At 37.7% G+C, this 27361-nt stretch overlaps 2 protein-coding genes across 11 annotated transcripts; one reads left to right on the forward strand and one right to left on the reverse strand.

Moving 5' to 3' along the window:
- Positions 1-1764: 1764 nt before the first annotated feature.
- On the forward strand, positions 1765-9443 carry LOC103710353 (uncharacterized protein SYNPCC7002_A1590-like). Of its 4 annotated transcripts, XM_026805902.2 has the most exons (7): positions 1765-2019; positions 2115-2305; positions 2429-2474; positions 5974-6056; positions 6141-6257; positions 9105-9129; positions 9218-9443. In XM_026805902.2, the coding sequence occupies exons 1-7, from the start codon at positions 1836-1838 to the stop codon at positions 9223-9225; spliced, it is 654 nt and encodes a 217-aa protein (XP_026661703.1). In that variant the 5' UTR covers positions 1765-1835; the 3' UTR covers positions 9226-9443. The 4 variants fall into 4 exon arrangements, with proteins under 4 accessions (XP_026661703.1, XP_017699097.1, XP_026661704.1 ...); XM_017843608.3 differs by having other exon boundaries at positions 9105-9285; XM_026805903.2 differs by lacking the exons at positions 9105-9129; positions 9218-9443 and adding an exon at positions 9031-9101 and having other exon boundaries at positions 1766-2019.
- Positions 9444-14028: 4585 nt separating this feature from the next.
- LOC103710354 (silicon efflux transporter LSI2-like) lies at positions 14029-21564 on the reverse strand. 7 transcript variants are annotated; one of them, XM_039126704.1, is made up of 6 exons: positions 21398-21564; positions 21046-21269; positions 20837-20936; positions 19376-20692; positions 18970-19159; positions 14029-14591 (listed from the first exon to the last, which is right to left on the reverse strand). In XM_039126704.1, the coding sequence occupies exons 4-6, from the start codon at positions 20546-20548 to the stop codon at positions 14323-14325; spliced, it is 1632 nt and encodes a 543-aa protein (XP_038982632.1). In that variant the 5' UTR covers positions 20549-20692; positions 20837-20936; positions 21046-21269; positions 21398-21564; the 3' UTR covers positions 14029-14322. The 7 variants fall into 7 exon arrangements, with proteins under 7 accessions (XP_038982632.1, XP_038982628.1, XP_026661706.2 ...); XM_039126700.1 differs by having other exon boundaries at positions 20794-20936; positions 21398-21563; XM_026805905.2 differs by having other exon boundaries at positions 19376-20936; positions 21046-21247.
- Positions 21565-27361: the final 5797 nt, after the last annotated feature.

Consider the following 27361-nt stretch of genomic DNA (forward strand, 5'->3'; position numbering starts at 1 on the left):
GCATGGTTATTCAAGTTGTTGACATTTCATACTGTCCTCTAGGGCATAATTAAGTGGATTCCTTGTACCTAATGGGTCCGTAGCCATAGATTACGATAAAATTACATGACTCTGTGTGATCATGTTGATGATTATAGGTACTGTCAATGTCATAGCACCTTGGGTGAATCACATTATAGGAATGGAGGTTCTTCTGTTTCTGTTGGATAGCTCTGGTATATGCCATCCTATATATGCTGGTAGTAATCTTACTTTTAGCTGCATTCTAAAGAATACTGCATCCTGTAATGGTCACCTGGATATGCTATGATCATGGGATTTAGTTCTTTTAATTTGGTTTGGCAGTTGCATTCAGATCACTTAATTAGCTGTGATCTATAAGGTATATAAGGTACAAGCTCTGAGCTTCAAATAAGGTGTATGATGGTGATATGATTGTGCTTCAGCCTCATGAGAAGATATTTCTTTCCAAATCCAAGGAGGCTTCAGCTGATGTCAATCAGCAGTAGACAAAAAATCACATCTACACCCACACTGGAAGACAGTTTGGTTGACACCCACTTTTTATTTATTTGGCCTTACTGCTGCTTCATCACAACTCACGTCTTTCATTTGTGAATTTTTTATGTTAGTCGATTTTTTTTCTGCCTTTTTAACTAACTCTTAGCCTTTTTTTTTGTCTTCCCTCCTGCAAATTATGAATCTTCCTCTTTATCGGATAAATTTTCCACCATAAATAAGGAAGTAAAATTGCAAATTTTCATCTTATTACCTGCAGAATTAATCCACGCATGCAGCATCTAGTCTCTTTCTCTCCATATTACTTGGCTACTTGCTACTCCAACAATCCGCAGCCAGCAATATCTTCGTAAGATTTAATCCAAGGATGTCGAATTTTTTGCAGCTACTACCATAGAGAACCGTATAATTTTGGATAGATAGTATATCATTTGATTATAGAGAGGGATGACAATTAAACATAACAAGGTGTATGGCATCCACAGTGCGTTGTATATAGCATGCATTAGCTATCTATTTGATGGCTGTCCATCCTCGTAATTGGATAACGTGGCGGCTATCCAGGCATAGTAGCTCTCTGTTGTGCGAAGCTATCCTCGTAATTAGGTACTGCCACCTATTGGTTATCTTAACGTAAATTTTGATGAAGGCACTAGAATAGTGTCTTTGGGGGCATGGGTTTTGTAATCAGGAACCATGATGGCAGAGTTATTGCAGCTAGAGAGCATGACTGTAGTGGAGCGGAGCTACGGACAACCTGGAGTATTTTGTATACGAGATGGATGCTGATAGTCGACAGCCTATTTCTTGAGAGTGGCTCCTCCATGATGATTGACTGGAGAATGGATAGATACGGAATAATTACCCGTTGATACGGGACATCCGTAGATTGGTGCGGGAGTTGACCTCCTGCCAGATAGCGCATGTGCATTAGGAGGCGAATAATGTAACAGACTAAGTCGTCTCTTATGTTGTCCGGCATTTTGGAAAAGTTATTGGACAAGCTTAGCTTGCATCCCACGCCTATTGTAATTTTACTCACATTATACTTATATAAAATGAAATGCGGATTTGACTTAAAAAAAAAAAAAAAGAGCAGCATAATTCGTGGAGAATCTATGCCCTCATGCGAGCATCTGGTGGGCCCAGCTTTACGTCTTGGATCCAAAGATTCCTCCCGGCTGCGGTAACAGCTGTTCCCTTGCACAACAACCAGGACATAAAAAGACTCTCCATTTGACCCAAAAAAAAAAAAGACTCTCCTATAATTCTTCCCCTCTTATCCTCTCTCTTTCGCACCTCCTCTGCTCTTCTTAATGGCGCTCCACTCTCCTTCTCCGGTGCGCCTGACCCCTGCCCCTCATCCCTCCATTAAACGCCACCGGATCTCCCCCCGCCCCGGTCCCATGTTCGCCTCCGCCGTCTCCTCCGCCCCCAAAGCCCGCTTCGTCGCCAAGCGCTCCGAGTCCACCTCCGTCCAGCAGCTCCAGCGCCCTCTCGGTAATTAAGTCCTCTGTACCTTCCAGCTTCCTTCCTTTTTCCTTACACTCTTCTTCTCGGAAAGTAAAATAGAGAGAAAAAAAAACACTTCGCAGTGGAGTACATGAGCCTACCGGCGAGCCAGTACTCGGTGCTGGACGCGGAACGGATCGAACGCGTGGATGATAACACCTTCCGCTGCTACGTGTACCGCATCAAGTTCTTTGCCTTCGAGGTCTGTCCTGTTCTTGTTGTCCGGGTCGACGAGGAGCCAAATGGTTGCTGCATCAGGCTCTTGTCCTGCAAGGTAATTCAAATTTACCGTCTTCTTTCTCTTGTTTTTTTGCTCTCTCTCTCTCTCTCTCTCTCTCTCTCTCTCTCTCTCTCTCTCTCTGTGATTGTGGTTCTTATTGTTTTGCATGGGTGGCAGCTGGAGGGTTCGCCGCTTGTGGAAGCTCAGAATGAGAAATTCTCAGGTACGGTGACACCTCTTCTTGTTGAATATATTCTTTTCTTTCTTTAGTTTGGATCAGTTTTAGAATAAATTTATTTGTGAATGCCCGTGTTTGGATACCATGTGAATCAAGTTGCAATCTGGGTCATCATCAGATAGATGCCTCTGGGATACTTTTAGGATAAATGTCAGATACTTTTTTCAAGTATCCTATTTTTTGAGATTTAAAAAGGACTCTGCATTTAACGATTAATGTTGAGTTTTGGAGTTTGTGATGTCAATATTACTGTATGAAGGATGGATTATGGTCTATTGATTTAAATAATTGAATGATGGATTTTATAGACGTCAATGCTACCATATAAAGTAGAGACTATGTTAATTTGAAACCCTCTTTGCTTTGTACATGTGTATTATGTATTTATTTGTTGTTGTATCATACTTCTCAAGATTATATATCACTGTATCCATGTCATGTTGTATGAATATCCTTATCCATATCGTTGCTTCTTAGTTGTTATGCAATAGGATAAATATGAGAACATACAAAGTCTGCTTGCAGCAAGAAGCCTCAAATAGAGCTGCTACCATCAGAATAAACCATTTGATTGATAGTGTTAACCAAGTAAAAAATCTCTATGAGACTGAGCAGTGCGAGCCAATAACAGCATGAACTGGATGTCAAAGTCAGATGTTATTAAAGCAGGTTGATTGGCAAAGTCGACTATCATGATGACCTAGGCTGAATTCTTAATATGTTCAACCACATTTGATAGGCATGTCAAATCCCAATTATATAAAACATCAAACTTGATCCCATTGATTCTGAAACAGGATTATGGAAACATGATCATATATCATTGCAACTAATAAATATTCAATAATTGTGTTGTGAAGACAGCATGCATTTTACAATTAAATCAAGTTTTAAGATTCCATTCGAGTGTTCATGCCTCTTGTCCTATAATTAATTAAGATAATCTCTACAAAGTTGGAACTTCGTGGCATGCTATATGCAGACCTGCCTATTATTGCATAACAATTGGATGTGATTTAAAGTGAATCCAGGAAACACTTGGGCCTTCCTGGATTAGAATTTGGCTGATCACTCAATCCTTTGTTCGCAAGGATTGCTCAAATCCACTTCAGCTAAAGCCGAAAACAATTAAAATCACGGTACCGCAAGATGCATGTTGCATTTTGTTTCACTATTTATGGAGTTGCAGTGCAGTCAAAATTTTTTAGGCTTGTTAGATGCTTTAGAAAACCAAAATATCTTCATGTATCAGAATGTTGAAGTCCATATCTAATTTAGCTAGGAAGAAAGTCTGTGATAGTTAATTTTTCATTTTCTAGTTAAAATTTTCATTTTCTAGGGAGTAATGGAAGGAGTAACCAAGCTTGGAAGTTGAAGGGCCACATTAGAGAAGCTGATGAATTGGGGATTGGATGACCAATAGTTTAGTAGGTTGGGCTTGGATAGGTGGCCTAAATTGATAGGTTAATGTTTTTAGCTATAAATGAGATGCAATTGTGATTCTTTAGTTGGATCGCTGAGGATTTTATTGGTGATGATAATTCATGATAAGTTGGATAGTTGAGCATATATAGGTTTAGTATGCTGCATCAACATCCATATTGCTAAATAGACATGCACTTGTTGCATTGATTCAGCTGGTCAGCCAGCTGAGCTGCATTGCATCGTCTTGAGTCCAAGACAATCATGGGAGTTTCTTGATCTGATTAGAGAGAGAAGGAAGCATTCTTCCTATCTGCTCATTTAGAACCTTTCAAGAAAAATAATTAATAAAATAATGGAGTGGGGAAAGTAGGGCTCTAGACTCTTTTTGCATTTCATACGATATAGCTGATTTGCAACACCTCATTTTATACTAGTGGGGACCGAGTCCCTAGTTTGAGTTGGATTTTTTTTTATAGTTACAAGATAATTTTTTTACAAAATAGTAAGTTACTAGGATGAAAAAATATGTCAAATTAAAAATTAATTTTGATCTAGATCTGGAGTCCTGCATCAACTATTTTCTTTGCCATGTTGCCTAACTCCGTATTAGGAGATACATCCAGTTAAAGTTTTAAACGAAATGAAAATTTGTACTTTGATTGGCCTGTGTCGAAGCCCAAATATCATCAAACTCCTATTTCATCACGGTGCCACGAACCCCTTGGGGTAAGTCGCACCCTTGTAGATCTCACAGAAGCACTGAATTTCAAACAAAAAGCACTAAAGTTGGACGCCGTATGAGGAAGTTATGGCCTTCGGAAATTTTGATGCACAATTTTATCTCAAATGTGGTTGATCTTGCTTCCAAACCTTATTTAAAGTCTAGACCCTTCCTGAGGTGCCCAAGCTGATTCCCAAAGGGTCTAATGATCCTTTTTGTTGTGCCTCCTCTATACGTGCTGTGTCTTTTAGCTCTCACTTCATCTCTTGCTTTTAGGTTTTTTTATTAGTTTGTTGCACCTCCTCTATAAATGCTCTGTTGTTTAGCTCTCACTTCATCGATTGCTTTTTGGTTTTTTTATGGTTGTATTAGTTCTACTACAACTGTGAATATGTAAAAATATGATTTTACTTACTTTGGCTCATTTGGATAGAATAACTCATTATCTTGTTGAGGAAGATAATTATTTGTTTGCTTATTCACAGATAGTTTTTCTATAAATGTTTCTATATCATCATTTCTCTGAACTGCCATTATGTGGTAGGTGAAATCAGTTATCTCCTAATTTTTTTCTTTGCTTACTGCAGCTATAGTTTTAAAGAGACCCTTATAGTATATATATTATTTTAAGCTACATGCTGGAGTTCATGGTTATTGTTCCTTTTTTTATTGTGGGTTGTGCTGTAGTTGCTGCACATTTTCAAATTGGTCATTGACTTTATCATTATTGAAATACTTAAACTGGAAGTTTTATTTTGGTAAATTTCATATGGTTTCTTTATATCATCAATGTCTCTCTTGATCCAATTGAATATCTATGTTAGCCAAATTAGATTGAGAATATCTGCATGGTCATGCGACAAGATTGAAGAGAAGAAAAATGCAAAATATATCTAAGCATCAGAAAGGGTAAGCTTAAGTCTATTGGATGGGGACTGAAGCTTTCCAATCGAGAACTCTATCTACAATCCTATATCTTCCCAAGTTTAGTTGAAAAATCAGCAGTTTTTTGTGGCAACTTAGGGATTGTTACATAAATGATTTAGTAATATTAGAAGTTTCTGGTTGGGTTTAAGGGTGATATTTTGCTTTAACAGAGACTTAAACTATAAGATAATGTTGTTTAGTTGTCTACATATTAAAAGGAAGCCAGAAGTCATATGTTAGAAATAATTTGTTTTGGAAATATCTTACTGCCAATTTATGTGAATCTGAACATTTCTTTTTCGTGTTTGATTTATCATGTTCTGAATAAAGTTTATAAGCTTTAAATCTGAGTTGAACTATTCAATTCCTTTTCAGGACTCCTTTGACATTGATTTGGTATGGGAAATGCAGCTTCGATGGTGAATAGAGTTTCCTGCAATGGTGGTATGCGAAACTCGGGAATGCAGGGGATTACAACAGATACAACCATCGAGGTTTCCCAATCACTTTGACTTTTATCATTATCCATCATCGAGATTTATACTCTGAACTCGTGTTATAAATGTCTTGATACTCAGGTCTCTATTGAAATTCCTTTTGCATTTCGAGCTATACCAGTGGAAGTGATTGAATCCACTGGCACCCAGGTCCTTGAACAGTTGTTAAGAATAATGCTTCCACGATTTTTGAGGCAGGTCAGTTGAAGTTCTGTTAATTGTTTGTTGCACATCCTCATATGGTTCTTAAAAGAATGCAGCACAAGCCACTAACTGGAAGTTTGGCTTTACATATATTGTCTGAAGAAATGTGATGTCTGTCCAATAGTTTTCTACTCCTTTCATGCCATTGCTTCTAGCTCCAGTCACATCCAAGAATCACCATGGTTCTGCAAACAAATAAGAAAATGTGGGAAAAAATCAAAAAGGTCACAAACCAAGTGAAAAGAGGACTTCTGCATGCCTCTTCCTGAATTCGCTTACATCCATAAGATAAAGGGGCCAAAAGATTTTGCTTCATTGAAATAGGTGGATAAGTTTGGGCCTCTACAAGACTTTCCCTATTGGAAAATGTAACCCCTTCAGGTAGGAAAGCTACTTTTTTTTCGGTGAAAAAACCACTTGTTTTCTGAAGATCATAAAGCCTTTGTAAAGAACACAACATAGTAATTAATTAAGAAATGACATCAGGAAGTTACTGAAAAAACCAAGTAAAATACCTGCTGGAGACTGTAAGGATCAGCCGAAAGAGATTTTAGAAAGCACTCAAAGGCGTACCTATGAAGAGCCACTATGAAAAACAAAACAAGAGTTATGATGCCATTTTCCTTGTCATTTCCCATTCTGTTTAGAAAGTTTCATTCTTTTACCCTTCCTCAAAACCTCCCTTTTGAACACATCAAGGATTAATATCACACTGTATCAGTCTGTGCTCTATGACATATACCATGCCAGACAAGTAAGAACATGATACGGAGGTATGTTTCTCATTTGCCATATGTTACTTTTCAAAATGACATAATCCATCATTGTTATATGGATCTTACACCCCATTTGAATCAAAAATTGCCATCAGGGGTGCAGATAGGATCCTTGGATGGGATGAATTTGGATTGTGGGAACCACATTATGTACTATAAGATCTGGTTTGGGGATTGTACAATCCTTTGGATTGTAAGATCCAAATAAAGGTCATAGAGTTACATATTGAAACATTTCGATTGCCATCATCAAAGATCCATTCATCTCTTGACTTTTACAAATTCATCTCCACTCTTACAATAACCAATTGATCATTATTAGGCTCCCAAAACATAAACTCAGCTATCTCCTTGGAATTTTCAACTTTTAAGAGTAATGAAAAGATTTAGTTCTTTTGGAGCCAAGACATGGGGTTAATTTTTGCCTCTCTTCTACTGCTATTAAAAATCCAATTCCTTCTAAAATCTTCTAAGCCAAATGAGAATTGATGCATTTGGAGGAGCAAAACATGCTTTGTTGGTTATATTAAAAGTAAAATTAATTTGCTAGTAGGGGCAAGAAAACTTATTATCAAAGTGCTGCATTACATTTCAAATAGTAGATGATGAAGAAATTTTTGTTCAAGCAAAGGAGGCAATTTCATATCAGTTTTGATGATGATGGTGCTGGTGGTGATAGTGGGGAACATATCATGTATGGTTTTCTTTGTTTTGCAAGCCTATGCGCATGTATACATTTTCTGGGACAAATTTAGATACTATGTGAACATATATGGTGGCATATAGCTGTATTAAATAATTAAATATGGTTTTTTTTTTTTCTTGAGCAAATTCTTTGTGAGCTTATGTTTGTTGAAAAGTGAACTTCTTATGTCCTGACATGGTGATTTATTTTTATTATTCATTCGCATTAATGTTTAATCATGTTTCTTGTCATATAGTTTAACCCTTTCTAATTATTGCTTGAAGAAATTGGAAGAAATCTTAGAATCTCCGATCTGATCTGATCCGATCGAGCCCCATCTATGATTTACAATATGACCTTGATCTTCATGATATTGTGATCCACATTTGCACTTCTCAGTAAAATTAGAATAAAAAAAATACACACATTCCTTTCATAATATTAATAATAAATGATGAGCATTAATAGAATAGTCAATAAATGTCATAGTCTGAAATCTTCTGATCATGGTCTGTCTCTTCCTTTCTCACCAGATTACTGATATTAGGCAATGACTATGTGTAATATCTTTCTAACCCCTGTAAGGTAAATATCCTAGTTCTGCCCCTATCACACCCTCTTGCAATCATGGTGATGTTAGGACTGTGTTTCTGTGGTGAAAAGACACTCTTGTGCAACTCTTCTTTCCATTTGTGTACTGTTTATACACTGATGTAGATGGATATCAAAATCAAATGATTCTTCTTTACCACACCAAGACCTTCCTTTATCATTTTTTATCATTAGATTGCTCTATCTTTGCAAGGTTTCAATCGCATAATTACTCTACATCATGTCTTTCTAGTGATGTGATCTCGTTATAATTTGTTTCATTGATGATTTTAGGACATGATTACTTGCAGTAGTTACCAAGATGCACTGCTTTTAGATCTGCATACGATATCATTGGTGATTAAATAGATCTGACACTCATTGTTGGAAATTTTCCTATTAATGACCATTTGTGAAATTTGCCTGAATGTTAAACAATTATAACTGCAGCATATCGTTATTAAGAAAAAAAACACTATTACTAAATGAGATAGAGCTAGCTTCCCATCCATGTCACCTAGAACACAAATCACTAAATATGAAAGACTCAAAACTTGTCTATTTTCTTCATATTGTTCTGAATCTTTTGCGTGATATGGTATTCCTTTTTTGAGAAATCCTTTTGTTGTTATTTAAATTATATTCAGCCAAAACTGAACTTGTCTGACCTGGCAATTACTAAAGGTTAATTTATCTATATATTTGTTAAAATCAGTTTCTGCTGCCTTAGTAGCTCCTCAGTTGTAGTCGAACTATCTACTTCATATTTGATGGTTCTCAATATATCAGGTGTCTAAACTCTTAAGTGATACTGGTAACGAAGTTGCTGCAACATTTTTCCACCTCATTATCGTTTAAGTGTACTAGAAATCTAATGGCGATACTGAACTGTGTCCAATCAGCTTGTTAAGGACTACCAAGCTTGGGCTTCAGGCGACACCTCAAGGCGGCCTCTGGGAACAGGTGAACTTTGAAGCAGCTAAAAGAAAATGGTGGCAGAACCTCTTATCTATAGAATTAATTTGCTCTTGTTCGGTTATATTGTCTCTTTATGTAGTTAGTTATCTATGTATTTTAATGACCTCCAACTGAAATTGAAATAAAATGGAAGTACTCGGTTTTCTGGGCTTGGCTTTGGAGATGAGAATTTGCAGATTTTTTTTTTTTTTTTTTTTTTTGAGAAATGAGACTTTCCCGAAATCAGCAAATTAAAGTTACTACTGTGGATTTAGCTGTAATTATTTGTCTAGCCATGAACTGTACAATAAGATGACCCATACTTTTTAAGGGCTGGCATTTTAGTTCAATTTGTGCCCAGTCAGTTTGGAAGCTGTACTGTGATAACTCTAGCTAGAAGCTCAGCTCTGTTGTCAGTTGACATTCTGTTCAATTATTTTATGGACGATAACCTCAATGTTTGTTCAATGAATGCTTTCTGCAATGACAGGCATTATTATGCCTTGAAGCTAGCTTGATAAAGAGTTTGTACAGGCCGTAATATATCTTCAATTGCTTCCCTGGCAGTCAAGACAATCTGCAGTCCAATGACTTCGCCATTGCAAAACTAAATATAAGTGCCAGAGTACATCTGCTATATGTTAGGAGTATCTTTCTGGTGAATTAGAGTTCAATGAATTCCCACAGATCACACTAATTATTGCAATTTACGAAGACCCCCCTGTGCTACATTGTGGGGTTTTTCGTGTGCATGACACTTGACACCTCTAGCATTACTCATCATGGAACGTGGTAACATGTCTCATATAACAAGCAGGACCACCAAGTAAGGGCTGACTTTTCCTTGAAATATTTTGTCATAAAATTCTATGTTGTTGTGATTAAAACATAAATCCTACCAAACAATTAGGCTCAACTGCATATTATGTAAAGGGGACTGGGGGAGTTTGATATCATTGCAAAGTTGAAACACTTCTTGAATTTTTCTTCTAAGAAAATTAGAAATAAGGACATGATAGAAGAAGTCATGATCGATAGAACCTAATCTCTTCAAAGCCTGATCTTACATAGAAAGAAAGACATGAAATAAATTAGAAGGGTTGGAGAGGATGGATTGGAGAAGTACCAACTCCATACAATGGCAACCAGCTCCTCCATCTAGCCGATCTCTGCAATTACCACTCAATAACTAGCTCCCATTCTATCCCACAAAGCTCCTTATCAATTAGAGGTATTTGAGTGGTGGCGATTGCAGTTGATAGTTCATCAAAGTCACCATCCTCTGACCCTCCTTTGGTGAAGTGGATCGGTGTTCGCTATACTTGAAATTGTCAGTGTTAGCGGTAAGAATTCTCGTATATATTCACCTAGATAGATAATATGTATTTTGTAACACATGTTGATGATTGTGTATTTTGCATCATTTGCCGCCTAATTGTTGATTGATTTCTAATATGAATATATAAATATCTATTTCTTTATTGTATAGACGCATCAAATATTGGCGATTTTGGTTGCTTAGGACATGATTTTGATTGTTTGGAATATAATGCTGGTTGTTTTGAATTTGGCAAGAAATATAATATGAAATTATATTTTCTATAGCATAGATGAAATTGAAAAATTTGATTACTAAGTAAAAGGATTTGGATTAGCTATGTTATGGATTGCTAATCACGGGCTGAATCGTGACATTTTGGTTTGATGTCACGGTCGACGCGTAGGTTTTATGGATTGTTGGTCATGGGCCCAATTATGGCACTTTAATTTGTCCCCACAAGCTGAAGCATGGATATTATAGTCTGCAACCACGGGCCGAAGCGTGGATATTATGATTTGCTGCTGCAGGCTGAAACATGAGATTGTGGTTTGCTGGTCATGGGCCAAAGCATGACGAAAAGATAATTATTGATTAGAAATCTGGATAGTAATGTAAAATAAGATATATGAAACCACTTTAAACAAAAGTTTTAAATTAATGATATATCTGATATATTTTCTTGAATGAGATGTATGCTTGATGACCTACATTTGTGTGTGCATATTTATATGAATTTTTTTGAGCTATGCTGAATAGTTGGTATGAGGTTTTATAATTTTTTCCTGCATTTTGATATGTTTTACGGCTAATCTTTATTTTAAATTTACTTTATCTATATTGGTGTGAGTGTGGGGGAATTTTTACTGGGTTGTAAAGTTCACACCATTTACTCTTTTTCTTTCAGAGTCGTAGGATACATAGTCTCGATTGGGTTGGGCATGGAGTTCGAGTTATGGATTTATTAGCTAGCTAGTTTATTTTCTTATACAAATGAATATTGAAAAATTTTGTCATTGAATAAGTCGGATCATTTGATCATAGTGGATTTATTTAGCTGGATTATTTGGCTATTATCAGTTGATATAAATTTTTAGAGTTAATTGAAAAATCTGTTCATCTTAGGCCTTGTATGATCTTTAAGATACTACTCTATAGTTCATGCGGCCATATCATATGACCGATCCGGATGAGGGTCTGAGGCGTGACAATATTGATCCTTAATAAAAGCATTTTAAACATCCCTTTCTAAATCAGCAACTGCTTGCTTTCATCTATTGACAAACAGCTCTGCCAAGATTCTGGAAGGCCTATTAAGAAAACAGATGGACCTGTAGTCCTCTGACACAAGAAGCATCCTCCTTGGAGATAAGAACAAGGGTGGCATATCTTAGTCTGCACCAACCTTCTAAACTCATATGCAGGCCGGCACAAGTTTCCTTTCACCAACTCCCAATATCTCTAATATAAAAGGAGAAGGCTGCCAATCAACCACAATGTGCCCTAAACATCTCTTGAAACAACTGCAGGAGATGGAAACAGAAAAGTTTCTTGAATCAACTTTGGATCAGTTACCTACTAGCCATTCAGTTCTATCATCCGAGTCAGATTTTGCCTTTGTCTTCCATTAGCAACCATATGGAAAAAGGAAGTATTTTTGTCACCCTCCTTCAACCACAATTCTCGGGATCTTTAGCTCCACATGACCTCTTCAACCTTGCCAATGGCATCAACTGTATCTAACAAAGTTTTTCTTTCTAACATTCACCCCACCAACGCATTCCTGTGCTATATCCTGAGTTTAGCGAATACTCTTCAAATTTTGAGCTAGTATCGATCCTAGCCACCGAACCACCGTCTACCTGACCTCTTCAACTACCTATCACAACCTCATCAAGATCCTTCCTGAGGGTCCACATTTTCTCAAATCCAAACAGCCTATTCTCTACATCTTAGAAATCCGCAATTAAAATATTCCATGCAGTAAACACCTTAGTCATTCTTCATGTTCCAGATGACATTTCCCTCTGAGCACCAGTACTGACTTTGGAGAAATTCTGAAACTATAGATTCTATATTGTGAATGTAACTGATATAGTTAGGAAGCATCCATGCAATTGCCCTGCTCAAGGCTACCATGGTTGAGGCCTGTGGATGCAACAACACCCATACAACATACCTGTTTACACTACATCCTGACATATAATGGGAGCCTAAAGGCACCATGTAGCATTCAAAGAGACTGGATAATAATGAGGAACTGGTTTCAGCAATTAGAAGTAGGCTAAAAGGGTCGAATTTGATATGGCAAAACAAATGTGGAAGTCATTAACCGGGAGATAGCTGGAGATCAGCTAAGATGGTGACACATAATCAGACATGAGGGTCGAAGGATAATGGTAGGCCGATTAAGTCTCGACTAGGTACCATGCAAGATAGATCGAAACATGCTTAAAAGGAGTTAGTTGAACTACGTCAAGTTATTGCCTTAGGCTTAGGCTGAGTTCCACAGGTAGCGGGCACAGCCTGATTATAAGTATGGCTGATTATAGTAGAAGACAAGTGTCCAAAAGTTAAGAAGAATAGGTATAAATATGAAAAGATACTCTTGAGAAGGGACCCTTCATCCACCAATTGAATCAATTACTAGTTTTCTTTTATCAATTTACCTTTCAATTTATCCTTAGCATTTTTGATTCCTAGTTCATAGTTTGTCACTCATAGGTCTTAGTCATTGCTTCCTAAAGCAACACCCCAGTAGAGAAGATCCTTGAAGGTAAAGATAATAAGATCAACTGCTATCTATCCCTTTTCTGATTCAGACACTAGTGGCACATCCGTATCTAGCCAGGTCTAATGGCCTGCTCTCCTTCTCATCCCCATGGAGAGAAGAAAGGAGAAAAGAGCAACACTACCACTAATGGATTAGCTAGCTTCAAATGGCAGTAGGCTATCTACTAGCAGTAATTCTCCTAGAGGAGGAACTTGGTGCATGTTACTTTCCCTAGATACATTGTTGAAGGGGGGAAATTATTTTAGGAATATAGGAGTTCCATTGGGCAAGAGTTTGAAAAATATTAAGACTATAATAAAGTACATGCTCTGCAACTTTCTCTAAATATATAACAGAATTTTGGTCTATATATATAAATGTTATGAAGATTTTGGATATACATCTAGAATTGAGGGACAATAAGATCCCCAAACAACATTGCATGGATCGATTCTATGCAAGACTCTCTTTTTTCCTTCTCTACTCTTCCTTTCAGGATTAGCATACCTTGAAACATAAATTCCCCTATACTTTGTTTGCTCCTTCCTCAACACTTACTGTGGACTGTCTTCTTTGAAGCTCCGCCACCAATAATAGACCTGGAATAGATTGTTGGCTCCATCCCTGTAAACTTAGATACTGCACGAGCTAATTTGGGCTAAATGATCACCAAAAAAAGCTGAAATAATTTATCCTATTGAGGCTATCCAAACTCCTTTTGTTGTACACATAAAAGAAATCACCAGCTCGTAGGATTTATTTCCCCACTATTGATTTGTACATTGTAGCAAAAGTAATGGCTCATCATCAAAAGAAACGCACAGCTCTAGTACAACAGGCTTCCCCATTATTCACTCATGACAATGTAACAATAGAAATCGCTAAATGCTGCATATGTTGAACCTCTGTAACTCTATGTTACAAAAACTTGTTCTCTGAATGGCTCTCAATCGGACTTTTCAGTAACTCATGATAAGGAGCAAGCCGATTGCAGTGACAATGAGGGTTGATGGGACCCCAAAGCGTAGGTGGCTGAAGAAAGAGAGGTTGTAGCCAAAAGGCTGGGCACGCCTGGCCTGTTCACAGACAATAAGATTCGCAGCAGAACCCAACAAAGAGAGGTTTCCGGCCACCGTGCTAACCCATGCAAGTATAAGCCAAGCCTTGGTCTCCTCATCAGGCGATGTAAGTTTTGCTGATGCTGCCACCCTTGCTCCAAGAAGAAGCACTGGAACAAGCAGAAGAGGAGCACTATTGAAAACCATGCATGGAGAAGTAAAAAATCTACATGCATTTTGGATTATGCTTTATCATTGCATCACCAAATATCACAAAAAATGCATCTTCTTCAATCGATTCCTTAAACATGATATTGTCACAAAGGCATGTTATTATATCTTTTGTGTTTTGGAGCAGCACTCATTTTTGTGCCATTGATCAAGAAATTCTTCACCATGCACTACAGCCATATAATTCAAAGAAGGTGTTGGAGGAAAGACAATATTTGAAAAGTTCGGACTTTATTTTTAAGAGTTAACGCATAAGGAGGAGGGTGTAAGATCTTTTAAGAGTTATTTTGGGCAACCTTGATGAATCTTCATATCTTTGAAGATCTTTATACCATGAAATCTAGCAAGTTGATCACAAGATCAAAGCACGCTTCTTTCCAAAAGAATAATGAGGTCTAATTGGTATTTTATATATCTAAAGGTCATTGTCATCCATAGATTGAAGATGCTAAGCAATGAGTTACAGCTTCCAATTCCACACAGTTATCATGATACAGAATAACGTTACATTGACTTTAAAATGTTAAATATGCGTGTGTAACACATTATATCTACATTCACTAGCAAAATACATCAAAATTCATTTATCTTTGAGGAATTACATGATGCTAACTCAAAGTCATTGTCGGGGGAACAAGAAATAGCTGGCATCATTTACATGCACGTGCGAGCATGCGCGAGTGAGTGAGTGAGTGAGAGAGAGAGAGAGAGAGAGGAGTGTGGAGACTAACCATGTATAGCTAATATTACTTGGGAGGACAATCTAGACTTTGGACATTCTCATACTCATATGAAGGATCATTAGTAAGTTCAGGGAATACTGCCCCAATATCCCCATTGTCAACATTCTTCAACAAGGCAGGTATTACATGCGGTTAGATCAATCATATACTAACCTAAACCATTGTTGAACAAATTTTGTAAAGGTGAATTTGTTAAAGCTTCCCTAGATCAATGTTTTTGAACAATTCTGGTGAAACAGAAAACTCCAATCCACTTGATTGTATGCCTTCTGAAAGTCTATCTTACAGAGGATGCCTGGTTGACCTTGAATTTTCAGTAATTCAGTGTTTCCTGCACGATCACGAAGCTATCATGAATCTGTCTACCTCTGATAAAGGCAAACTGGTGCTCTCCTGCAGGTTGGGGCAAGAGGAGTATTTTTTTTTTCCACCCATTCATAAGGGAGACTGGTCGAAGTCCTAGACAATTTTTGCTATCATTTGTTATTCTTGCCTTTCCTATATTTGTTTAAATAAGCAAACATCATAAAAGCTTATGAAGGGTTAAGCATGTCAGAAGATCAGGAGCAAGGTACTATCCTCCAATACGCTGATGTTACGATGATTTTTTGCAGAGCAACTATTAGTAATAAAGATTGTTCTTGGGTTTTAACATGATTTCTGCACTTGCCATCTCCAAGAGTGCTATGGTGATCCTTGGTAGAAACCCAGACCAACATCTGACGACTGCTCGGACCCTTCAGTGCTAGATCATCAACTTACCTATTACCTATCTGGAATGACATTTGGTAGATTGACAGCTAAACAAGGAATGGAGGTTTCTTATCAGGAAACTAGACATGTGGAAAGCAAATCTCTATCCTTTGCTGGTAGATGGACCATGCTTAATGCAGTGACCTAAATGTTTCCCACCTATTATATCTATTTTCATGATTTCAAATGGTTATTAAGAAGATTGACAGTTTGTATAGAGGTTTTTCCTAGAAGGGAACTTAATGTGCAAGGTCAGATAAACTATGATAAACTGTACACTAAGGTGAAGCTTATCAAGAAAGGCATGCAGGTCTCCAGTACTTGCATCCTTTGTAATAACACTGGAGAGACAGATGATCACCTTTTCCTCCATTACCGTTTTACCAAGGAAGTTTGATTTTTGTTCTTGCAAAAGTTAACATTACTCATGACAAGCTACTTTAAAATCCATGTGGACAATTTGGAGGAAGAAGCATATAGCCAGACATCGGATACTTGCATGAGATCACCTTAATATGGCAATTTGCTGTCATATGAAATGAAAGAAATCATAGAATTTTCATGCAGAAATGTTGTTGTCTGGAGGATGTTCCTAGGAAATCTGAAGTGATGCTTCTCTCCTGGTCCAGCCTAGGGAATAGGAAAATTCTCAAAGTTTCTCTATGTTTCTTCCCTAAATTTGTAATTAGAAGTAGGCTTTGTTCTGTTGGCCTTCAGGAGCTTCTCCCAATCAGATTCTGTTCTCTGTTTCTAGCTTGTAATTTTGATATCTAACAAATCCAAGTGGGTTTTACCCTCTTTCTTTAGTTTCAAAAAGGAAATAAGAAAACAAATATTTTAAAATGCTTATATTTTTTTTAATTTTGTTATTTCATTCATAATTTTGTTTATCCGAACTTTTGATGAATTTGTCAGACTTTTTCAGAATTCCGAATATTTACCTTTAGCCAGATTATTTCAGAATGACAAACATATGAATATGCTGACTTGCTGTAGTGGCCTGCTGCTAAGTAAGAGCTAGTTCACATGCCAAAGGATTGAAAAATTCTATACTGTTTGTCAAAAAAGACATCCATAGATTTTATAGTTGCTACTTAGCATTGTATGACAAGCTTGAAATCACTACCTGTTCGGTGACTTCATAATTAGATATCATAAGCACAGTATAACTATGATCAGCTTTCCAACTTTCATGTACTTGGGGTTAGTCCTGTGAACTTTACCTCTTTATTGGAGTTGGTTTTGTGAATCTGGATTCTCCATTCACTCCTAGATAAAACCATGTCCTTTGCCGCAATGTGCGTCTTGATGCAAGGAGGAACAGTTCCTACCATACCATGTTATATGGCACAAATTGTTATTAGCCTCATGCTATGTGATACAACCACCATATATCATGTATTGGTTGTTACTACAGTCTAATGCATTCTATAATATCAAGGTTCGCCAAACTGGAATGTACCGGCCGGCGACCGGTTTGGCCTGGATTCTAATGCCAACTTCACTTAAGGTTTGCAAAATGAAAAAAAGGGTCCGATGGACTCCTATTTTGAACATTCGGAAGGCAGAGCCCCTCCTTTGGCCCTCCAGCGGCCTCATAGCTCTCTGGTGGCCCTCCCTCCCCCCTTCTCTAACTTTTCCTTTCTTTCCTTCTCCCTCTCCCTCTCCTTCACCGGTTTCTTGTTTTGAATGCTCGAACCATCTCGGTCCGCCACCAGCACGGCTCGGTATGCCACGAACTGGACGGTTTAGGACGGTTCAAGATGGTTCCGCATTCCTTAGTCAAAATTACCTATATTCATCTACAACCACAAACTTCTACTAAAACATGTTGATCATACCTTTATGAGACATCTTATAACTTCAAGAAGAAAGGTGCAAGTGATTTTTGACTGCCTTGTCTTGACTGAAATTAAAAATTATAATATCTTGGTTTCTCTTTTTCTATGTAGCAAATGACAGGGGTCTATAACACTCAATCATGTCTTCACTTTTCCTTTTCATATTGATGATTTCATGGAGCCATCAGCACTGAGGATGCAGCCTAAAACATGACTATCAGTTAGAGAATTCCTAACGAGGTAATATCCATCATCTTCATCATACATTCACACAGTCCTCACTAAATGATAATCTTTCTGATCTTTTTCTATAAGTTAGTAGAAAAATTGAAATTCATAACATTATAGAGCCTTCCATCCTCAGAAAGATTCGACCTTAATCCATCCAATTTGAAGGCTATCTATTCGTCCATACTTTTAAGTCGTTTGACAAAACCTAACTACCCCTGGTTCCAGATTCTCCACTTTTTTCCTTCTCCTTATGTTTTAACTTGAAGCTTGAGATAGTTTTGTATCTTAGTGCTCACCTATTTTGTACTACTAAGTCCATATGATATCACCGTCTACATATTGACTTAAAAATTTGTTGCTCCACATAGCCACCCTGCCTTGTACTTTTGTTCCCTCATCACCTCACCAAGGACTATTTAGGACAGAGAATGGAAAACAAAAAACCTAGAAAAATGATACAAATTATAAAAGATGACTCTGAAAACTCAATTAAAAGAAGAACTAGGCTTTTGATAACATTGAAGAATATCAAGAGCCAACATAATCCATTTAGGCTTTTGATGCATTTGTCTTTTATCATATAGTAACAAAATAAAGGGAACACAAGCAAGGTAAACACATGTTCCAGTATAAGTAACACAATTAAAAAAAGCAGTTCATAAACACCTGAGAAGGCTGATCAAACTGTTGCCCAGTCAAACTTTCTGATCACCAAAAATCCTTATGTGATTGAGCTGAGGAGGACTTACCAGTGGGCACGTTGGAGGCAACATTTGAGAGGATAAGAATCACCAGAGTGAGCAGTGCAACACCATGAGCACTGTCAATACGAGCATGTGGTTCAACAAATTCCCATAGAGCACTAGGTATGCCAGTTTTGTTAAATCCATCAACAGTTATGAACATCCCACAAAAGAATATCAACAAGGAGTATGAAACCTGCTTATCACAAAAGGAATAGATGATCAGTTCAGCAATTGAGCTATTCACAAGGAAACACCACTACATCGATAGTTGACGAAAAAGATTTCGACTTCTTCAATATTAGAATCATGTTCATGAAGCAGAGCATGCTGTAACAGCAGCATCCTCCTTCATCTTCCCAGGATAAAATTTGTTGCAGGAGATTAAAACATGGGCAAACGCATAAATTACCTTCTCCAGGCAAGGGCGCGCATCCTTGAAATCGAGTACCACAAGAGCAAGAGCAGCAGTAATTGCACTCCATGACATGTTAAGCCCCATCAAAAGAGCAATAAGCATTCCAACAGTCACAATATAGACACCTGTCTTCCACCAGAGTCTCTTCCATGTCTTGATTGAGCCCTCCTCATCTGAAGATTGGACTGAAGCATCTCCTCTTGGACTACTTCTCAGATTGTTAATACCTCTCACTACACTCCTTGAGATCACAGCTTCATCCCTACTCACAGAAATTCCAGCACCCTCTGCCACTTCCCTTGATGCATTTGAGGTTCTCATGGACTCAATTCCACCACTCCAGGCAGCGGGCATGTCGATATCGACGCTATTAGCCCTACTTCTAAGACCGAGAGCGCGCACAGGATCGACCGCTGAACCAAGCTCCTGAGAATTCATGGAAGTAACATGCGACATTGTCGCCGGTGAAAACCGGTGCAAATTCACATCATCATCCACCACCACATCTCCTGCCACCGACGCCACTTCTTCATCCTTCTCTAGAGACAATATCTTCCAAAAGTAGGCCATCAGGATGGCGGCATTCACAAGTATTCCAGCGATCATTGCCGGAAGGACCCCTAACAGGAACCGTTCAAAGGAGATTCCACTCTGAACAGCTATGACTAGATTTTGTGGGTTACCAATCGGAGTTGCCGCAGATCCAATGTTTGCACTGGAAGCAAGGGCTAGAAGAAAAGGTTGCGGTGGAAGATTGTTCTGCCTCGCAACCTTTAGTATGAACTCAGTGAGGACGACGCAGCAGGTGTCATTGGTGAAAAGAGCACTTGCTATGGCTGAGATGAGACAAATTCGAAAGAGCAAATCTTTGCCACCTCTACTCTTCCATGAGAGCAATTTGCCCAGATACTTGAACATGTCAGCTCTTTCAAGGAAGACGCTGACGACCATGGTTCCAAAGAGGAGGCCAAGAATTGGAAGATCGATCGCGTCATAAGCTTCATCGGGCGATATAACTCGGAAGATGACCATGAGGATGGCACCAAGGAGAGAGCCTGCAGTCCTCCCAATTGGTAGGAAGGGAACTGCAGGGAAAACAGCTAAGACCCAGAAAATTCCGAAGGCCACGGAGCCTAAGACTACTTTTACAGCACCTCCCAAGGCCATTTCTATGATTCCAGAAGGCTAACCTCCTCCAAATCTATAGCAACAGACTGAAAGCAATTTCTGCAACTTCTAGTGATAAAAAAAAGAAAGCAACAACTTCAGCACACCCTCTACGTGCGACAGAAGACCAGGTGCTTTCATGACCTTAAGATCAAAACAAAATCTTTGATTCAGGAAATCCTGGTTTGGCACACCAACAAAAGGAAGAATAGATAACAAAGAAAGTTCAAAATTCTAGCAGTTACTTCATGAAAGTGGAACCCCCATCATTATGCTCAAAACAATTACCACCCACAAACAAGAGAAGGTGATGACAGGTAGAGAGCTATCAAAGGGGAAGTCTCAAAGATCATGAAGAGCTCCAGCGGCTACTTCCATTTCCATCTTCCTGCAAAATGGAGAAGCCAGAACTCCTTCAGTTGAAGAACAGAGGTAAAAATAATAAATTTAGAAAGAAAAAAAAAACGAGTCCTGCAACATAAAGAAAAATGCCATACAGAAGCATAAAAACCGATACCAACACAATAGCTTGCATGCACATTATCTCCAATCAAAGAACATGAGCTTCCTTTATAACAAATCCAGGAATCCAGAAACTCAAAATCAACAACAGTAAGAGGTCCCTCGAGGGAACAAAGATGCCCCCCAGTTAAATCAAAGCAGAGCAACAGCTTTGTTGCAGCTCTAGTGTCCACATCCCTGTAAAATGACCCCTAAGCCTCTTCAAATGGAAAAAAAAAGAGAAAATGGAAGAAAGAAGATGAGAAGCAATGATCCAAAAATTTCGGAATTTAGTAATGGAACGTATGTTAACGGAAAGGAAGATAGTCGTCATGTACTGGGGGGAACCTCAATCTAATCAGCTGCCATAAGAGGAAACTGTACGCTGCAGAGCCATCAAGCATGTAACGTTGCTGACTTGCTGTGTGGGATAACTGAACTCAAGAGCTTGCCTTCCTCTCTTTGGCTCCATGTATTTAGCTCCGAAGTTGGACTATTCCACTCACAGCCATGTGAGCTTACCCCCCGCTGGCTGTTCCGTACAATAGTATCTTTGTTTGATCTCTCTTTTTGATTGGTCCTTGTTTGATCTCTTAGTCCATGCACATTGCACAGTAGAGAAAGAAGATAATCTTATATCTTAATATATCATATGTATGAACTTTATTTTTTTGGGAATTTTTTTTGTTTATTATTAGACTAGCAGTTGGGCATGCAAATCCAAGATAAGAAAGGAGAGAGAGCAAGTGATAAAGTCCAATATGAAAAGAGAGCGAACGGTAGGGTCCCATTCAAAATTAGAGAAAAAGATAGAATCTACTTTATTTACGAGTTTTATGAAAGAAGTCAGTAAAAAAAATAGAAAAAAGTGCATGTGAGATAGTTAGCATATTTTTAAATAAATGGGATGGACGTAAAAATTGTTAGATTTGATTGATTTATGTACAAAAAGTTATTTTATATGCTTTTGTTTTTTATGATCGCATATTTTTAAATAAACTATTTTATCATCTTGATTGATTTATATATAGAAAAATAATTTTATATATTTACTAGTGATCCCGCATGATTGATTTATATGCCAAAAGTAATTTTATAGGCTTTGATTTTCTGTAATAATTTTAAATTTTAACATATATATATATATATATATATATATAGAATTATATAGGAAAGAAATTTGATAAAATATCTCATATTTCAATGTCATATTTAACATCAGCTAGTATCATTTACTAGTAAATCAATCATCTCGATTTCTATATAAAAAATAATTTTTGTCCACTTTCCTTTCTATGATCCCACTTTTTTAAATAAACTTTTCTATCATCTTGTTTGAAGCAAAAAGGTGGTGTGTGTGTATATATATATATATATATATATATATATATATATATATATATATATATGAATTTCATCTATTTTAACATATCTTTCAAATGTTATTAGAGAATTATTAAATTTTAATCTTCTGTAGTTGCATAGAATTATTGAGGAAACAAATCCGATAAAATCCATCTCATGTTCATACATCACATTTAACATCTATTAGTATCTTTCTACCAACTATTCAAACATTTTGATTTATACTAAAAGATAGCTTTTAATCTGCTTTCCTTTTCTATGTTCCTACTTTTTTAACTGAACCTTTCTGTCATCTTGCTAAAGAGAATAGGTGATGTTTCTGTATCAAAAAAAAGAAAAGGTGATGTTGGCAACTGAATAATACTTTGTTGATTATTTAATAGAGATAAATTAAGAATAAGATAATAAAGCTGATATTTAATAAAATATATATTTATATTCGAGTCATGAATAATGGTATTTAGTTGGTATCTTTTCAGATGTCCATTGCATGTTAGTTACTAGTTTCTAAAATTATATATAAATTATTTCTAAAAGTTATAGTCCAATGTTGGTGACTCAGTCCAAAATTGCTTTTCATTTTCATTGCTTTCATGCTTTTGCTTTGGTTGGAAGAACACCATTATGAGAGCCCACAAACCTTCATACTAGTGCATTCTGATGGTTTTTCGCTTAAGTAGATACTATGCTGCACCTAAACCCTAACTACTTCAATGAAGAACACCAAGTATGGAAATGAGATTTTTCACTTGAACAGGATAGCATCCATGTATCGCACATGACTGATGATCATTGCACCTTGAGTCCACTCATAGCTGACTTGCATCATCTGCCATGTTCAAATCAAGCTGTCTATTGATGGCATCCTACTATTCCAATTTGTAGCAGACTTTAACAAAACTACCCATGCTAACCTGCCCTGCTTCAACTAAGTATCTGCACTGATCCATGACATATTAATTATCTGACCAAAATCCTCAATATTCCCTGTTGGGATTCAAAGGAGTATCTTCAGTTCAGTGAGGAAGGATGCCACCTAAGACTATTGTCTCCTTAGCAGATAAAGAGCATCATTGAAACTTAGCTCCATTAGAAGAACATCTTCCTTCCAATAATTATAGTGATTATAGTAAGCGTAAGCTCTCCAAGTTGGACCACATCTAGCAGGTCCTTCTGATTTTGGTACTTGAATCTTGGGAGGTACCAAAATATTGCAAAAGTGGATAACTGCTTGGTATAAAATTTCATTGACTCCGAATGAAGAAAATTACTTGAAGTGCAGAGAAGTGGAATTCATTTTTTTTTGTGCCAAAAACCTATAATCATGGTTCTCCTCATGGTCAAGATATCGAGACCTATCAGTAATTTGGCATAATTAAGCACTCATACAAAGGGTATAATATAAACTGGCTCCCATTATCTTGATGTATTTTTTGATGAAGTCATTATCATGATGTAAAGTGATGTATTTGGACAATTAGACAATGCAATTCAGTATATTGTCTTTTTTTTTTCCTGTTTCTTTGTTTCTTATGTTGTAATATGATTTTTCATCACTAAACCCTAATGTGAATGTGCTTGAGCAATAGTCATATTTCTTTTCCTATGTAAGTCAATATCGTAAAATCTCTATCATTGATTCATTATTTTCAAGTAAAGCAACGGTGATATCATAATATCTCTATCATCCATTCATTATTTTCAATTAAAGCAACGGGTCTACCCATCAGCTTGACTCCATAGAAATTATGAATGATGAACAAATATCTCTGTCATTATATGTCAAATCATATAATGGGATATCTTGATCAGCTCGAAATTTCCTTGGCCCTTTGTGTCGACAAGGATCAACATATACTTTAATTGACTGCGGTATTCTTTTAATAACAATGACTAAACTCAGTTTTGCTATTTCAATTTATATTTCAGCATCCATTTGTTGTATATCAACCGAGAAATCCAAATACCTTGCTTATTATAAAGTTTCTTTAACTGCTCATATTGATCAATATTATTTTACTTCATGACCCACAATATTCATGGAGATATTAGGTCTGCAGTAGAATTTTTTGCTTATTATTCATAGAGATGCCTACTTAACTTGGCCTAGGTGAAGGAGGTGGTTTAAATCCTTCAAGGAACTTATTAACAACAGTTTTTTTTTCTTTGAAAAAAAAATAAAAAGAAAAATTGAAAGACTTCCTTCGTTTCTATGCCAAACACCTTTATATATGCTTCGAAAGTGATTATATCCATCCATTGAGAGTGATCAACAGCCTCAGTTACCACCTCCCTTCTTTGAACTTTTTGCATGCACCTTCTCAGGGTGGGGCACCCAAAGGCTAACATGATTGCGGTTTTCACTTCTTCTTTTCCTGCAGTGAAAACTTTGCCTTCCTTTTTTGTTTGTTTTTGTTTCTTAGCAGGAACACCATGAACAACAACTCATGTGGGAAAATGAGGATGCGTTCTCAAACGAAGACCACCAAAAATTTCGGCAAGGGATCAAAACTAGACCACCCACCCAAACATATATACCAAAAGACATTAAACAGTGATAAAGATACGATTTGCGTGGGTGCAAGCTGATCATTAGTCTTTCTCAACAGACCAATTATTTCAACATGACAAATGAACCTATCTTTTGTAAGATTGCGTAACATCCTTAACAAAGCTAATTACTTTATATTCTTTTACAATCAAGATTTGATAAGAATTACGTATACGAAGCGTTTCATGAATATTGTCACCCAAAAATATAAAAGAACTTCTCTTAATTCTATTATTTCACATTGTATTCTTCTTCAGCTTTTATCCTACTCGGAATCTTTTCACTATGGGCACCGATCGAGTCGCCATCAGCAATCCTAATTTGAAAGAATATGAAGAACATTCGCACATCAACAGTCAAATCTAGCTGTCCCCTAAAACAATGGCTACTTCCAAGAGAAAGGAAGGACAATCTCCTCAACTGGCTCCATTTAGCTGAACATCTTCTGCATCACGTTTACCGAAAGCACCTTCCATAATTACTGCGTCTCTGACCTTCCAATAGAGCTATATTTCAGTTCTCATTGGCCTCCACTCATTTAAACCAATAAACAGAAACCAACTTCACCAACTTGTTCCTCCCAAACATTCCAAGGCTCATTCTTCTATGTACATTCAAAAACAAAAAAAGTTCATTATTCCATCCTCATCTCCACCTATTTATGACTTTCCCCACCAAGAGTGGGAAGCATCCATTGATCTTGCGTTTCTGCACACCACTCCTTGCATTAGACCCATCACATTTTTGAGTTCTTAACGCATCAATCATTATCACTAGAAGAACCATACTTGAATGTCTTTGGAAACTTGGCATCAAAAATTAGGAAGGATCTAAGAAGCATTATCTCAGAGAAAATGCAGGAAACCAAGTCCAGTTATCAATCTGAAAGGATGACTAGAATAAAAGCATATGGGGCTGGGAGATGAAGAAGGCTTTTCCGTTTCTTGTGTTTGGAAGGGTAAGAGTGTGGACCCCTTGATGCTGCGTTGGCTGTTCTTTAGGCCAGCCTGCCACCTTCATTCCATTCAACGCAATTACAAAGTTGGCTGTCCACTTGCCAGAATAAGTTAAATGGAGAGGGGGGTGTAATAAGTTAAATGGTCCAACTTTGTCCTGTAATCTTTTTTTGTGGATGAAGTAATACCATAGATGATTGGATGATATTTTACGTATAAATGAAGGAAAATTTAATAATTAATGCCGAAAAGGATTTTTTTTGCCTTAATATTTTATGAATCTCTGGAGCTACTATGAAATGTATCTTTTTCGAATAATCAACTCATTGGGTTTTCTTAAAAAAACGAAAAAAAAGAAAAACCTATTAGTTTGGCAGCTATACAACAGTGGGCAGTCCATTCCTCACCAAAACTAGTTCAAATCTGATGATAATAATCCACAATTGCATGAAGTTGTTTCTCAACTAGGCCTCAACTGCACAGGGTCTTGGACTAAGCTAAACCATGCCCATCCGTGCCAAACTGCTTGAACGAGCCTGAACAACTTGTGTATGATATGAACTGCTCAAATCAAGCATCAAACCACAGCTTATACTGTGAGGCCCAATAGTCCCACATCGGAAAGACTCGTTCAGAGCTTGGGCATATGAGGCGGGTGTCTCGAAAGCCTGCAGACGCGTTTTGGGAGGAAAACAAAACCGGGAATGGGGTGAAGGACGCTTGCGTGAAGTCCCAAAACCGGACAATATCTGGCAGGGGAGCTCCATGCACTACAGTAAAAGAAGAAAAAGCCGACGCTTAACTGCCGACGCTAGGAGAAAGCGTCGGCAAATTTTGCTCCTACGCCCAATTTTTCCGACGCTTTTTAGGAGCGTCGGTAATTTGAAGCAGTGAACGACGCTTAAAAGCGTCGTCGTGGACCTAAAACTAAACAACGCTTTAATGCGTCCTTTTGTCCTAAGACGACGCGTATAAGCGTGGTTAATTGAAACGCTAATACGACGCTTATAAGCATCGCCGAAGCTCGCTTTAAACCCAGCAGCCGACCCCGAGCCCGCATACTTGCCCTAGCTACTCCCGAGCACCCTCATCTTCCTCCTCTCTGGCGCTGCCTTAGCCCCTATCTTCCTCCTCTCCGGTGCTGCCTTAGCCCCCATCTTCCTTCTCTCCGGCGCAGACCGTCCGACTCCTACCTCCTCTCCTCCTCCCTCCTCTCCGGCGTCAACTGACCGACCCCAACCCGCTCCGTCCGAGGCAGTTTTCTCCTCCTCCCTCCTCTCCCACCGTCTCGCTTGTTCTCCTCCTCCTCTTCTTCGGGTGTTCGTGGGTTTTTTCCTTCTTTAATTTGTTCTTTTGCCCTCAAGCCTTGATCGAGCTTCACCTCCGCCCGAGGATCTTCCCCTCCTCCCTCCTCTCCGGCGTCGACCGACCGACCCCAAG

The sequence above is a fragment of the Phoenix dactylifera genome, chromosome 5 (genome assembly GCF_009389715.1).
Source record: "Phoenix dactylifera cultivar Barhee BC4 chromosome 5, palm_55x_up_171113_PBpolish2nd_filt_p, whole genome shotgun sequence".
NCBI lineage: Eukaryota > Viridiplantae > Streptophyta > Magnoliopsida > Arecales > Arecaceae > Phoenix > Phoenix dactylifera.

Bases quoted from the DNA above. Each gene is read 5' to 3' on its own strand.
- LOC103710353 (XM_008796030.4), top strand. From the start codon at position 1,836: ATGGCGCTCCACTCTCCTTCTCCGGTGCGCCTGACCCCTGCCCCTCAT. The intron at 2,306-2,428 runs GTAATTCAAATT...CATGGGTGGCAG, and splicing joins TCAGGCTCTTGTCCTGCAAG to CTGGAGGGTTCGCCGCTTGT. The intron at 2,475-5,973 runs GTACGGTGACAC...TGGGAAATGCAG, and splicing joins TCAGAATGAGAAATTCTCAG to CTTCGATGGTGAATAGAGTT.
- LOC103710354 (XM_039126705.1), bottom strand. From the start codon at position 20,548: ATGGCCTTGGGAGGTGCTGTAAAAGTAGTCTTAGGCTCCGTGGCCTTC. The intron at 19,160-19,375 runs GTAATTTATGCG...TGTGATAAGCAG, and splicing joins CGCGCCCTTGCCTGGAGAAG to GTTTCATACTCCTTGTTGAT. The intron at 14,592-18,969 runs GTAAGTCCTCCT...TGCTTGTTCCAG, and splicing joins TGCCTCCAACGTGCCCACTG to TGCTTCTTCTTGGAGCAAGG.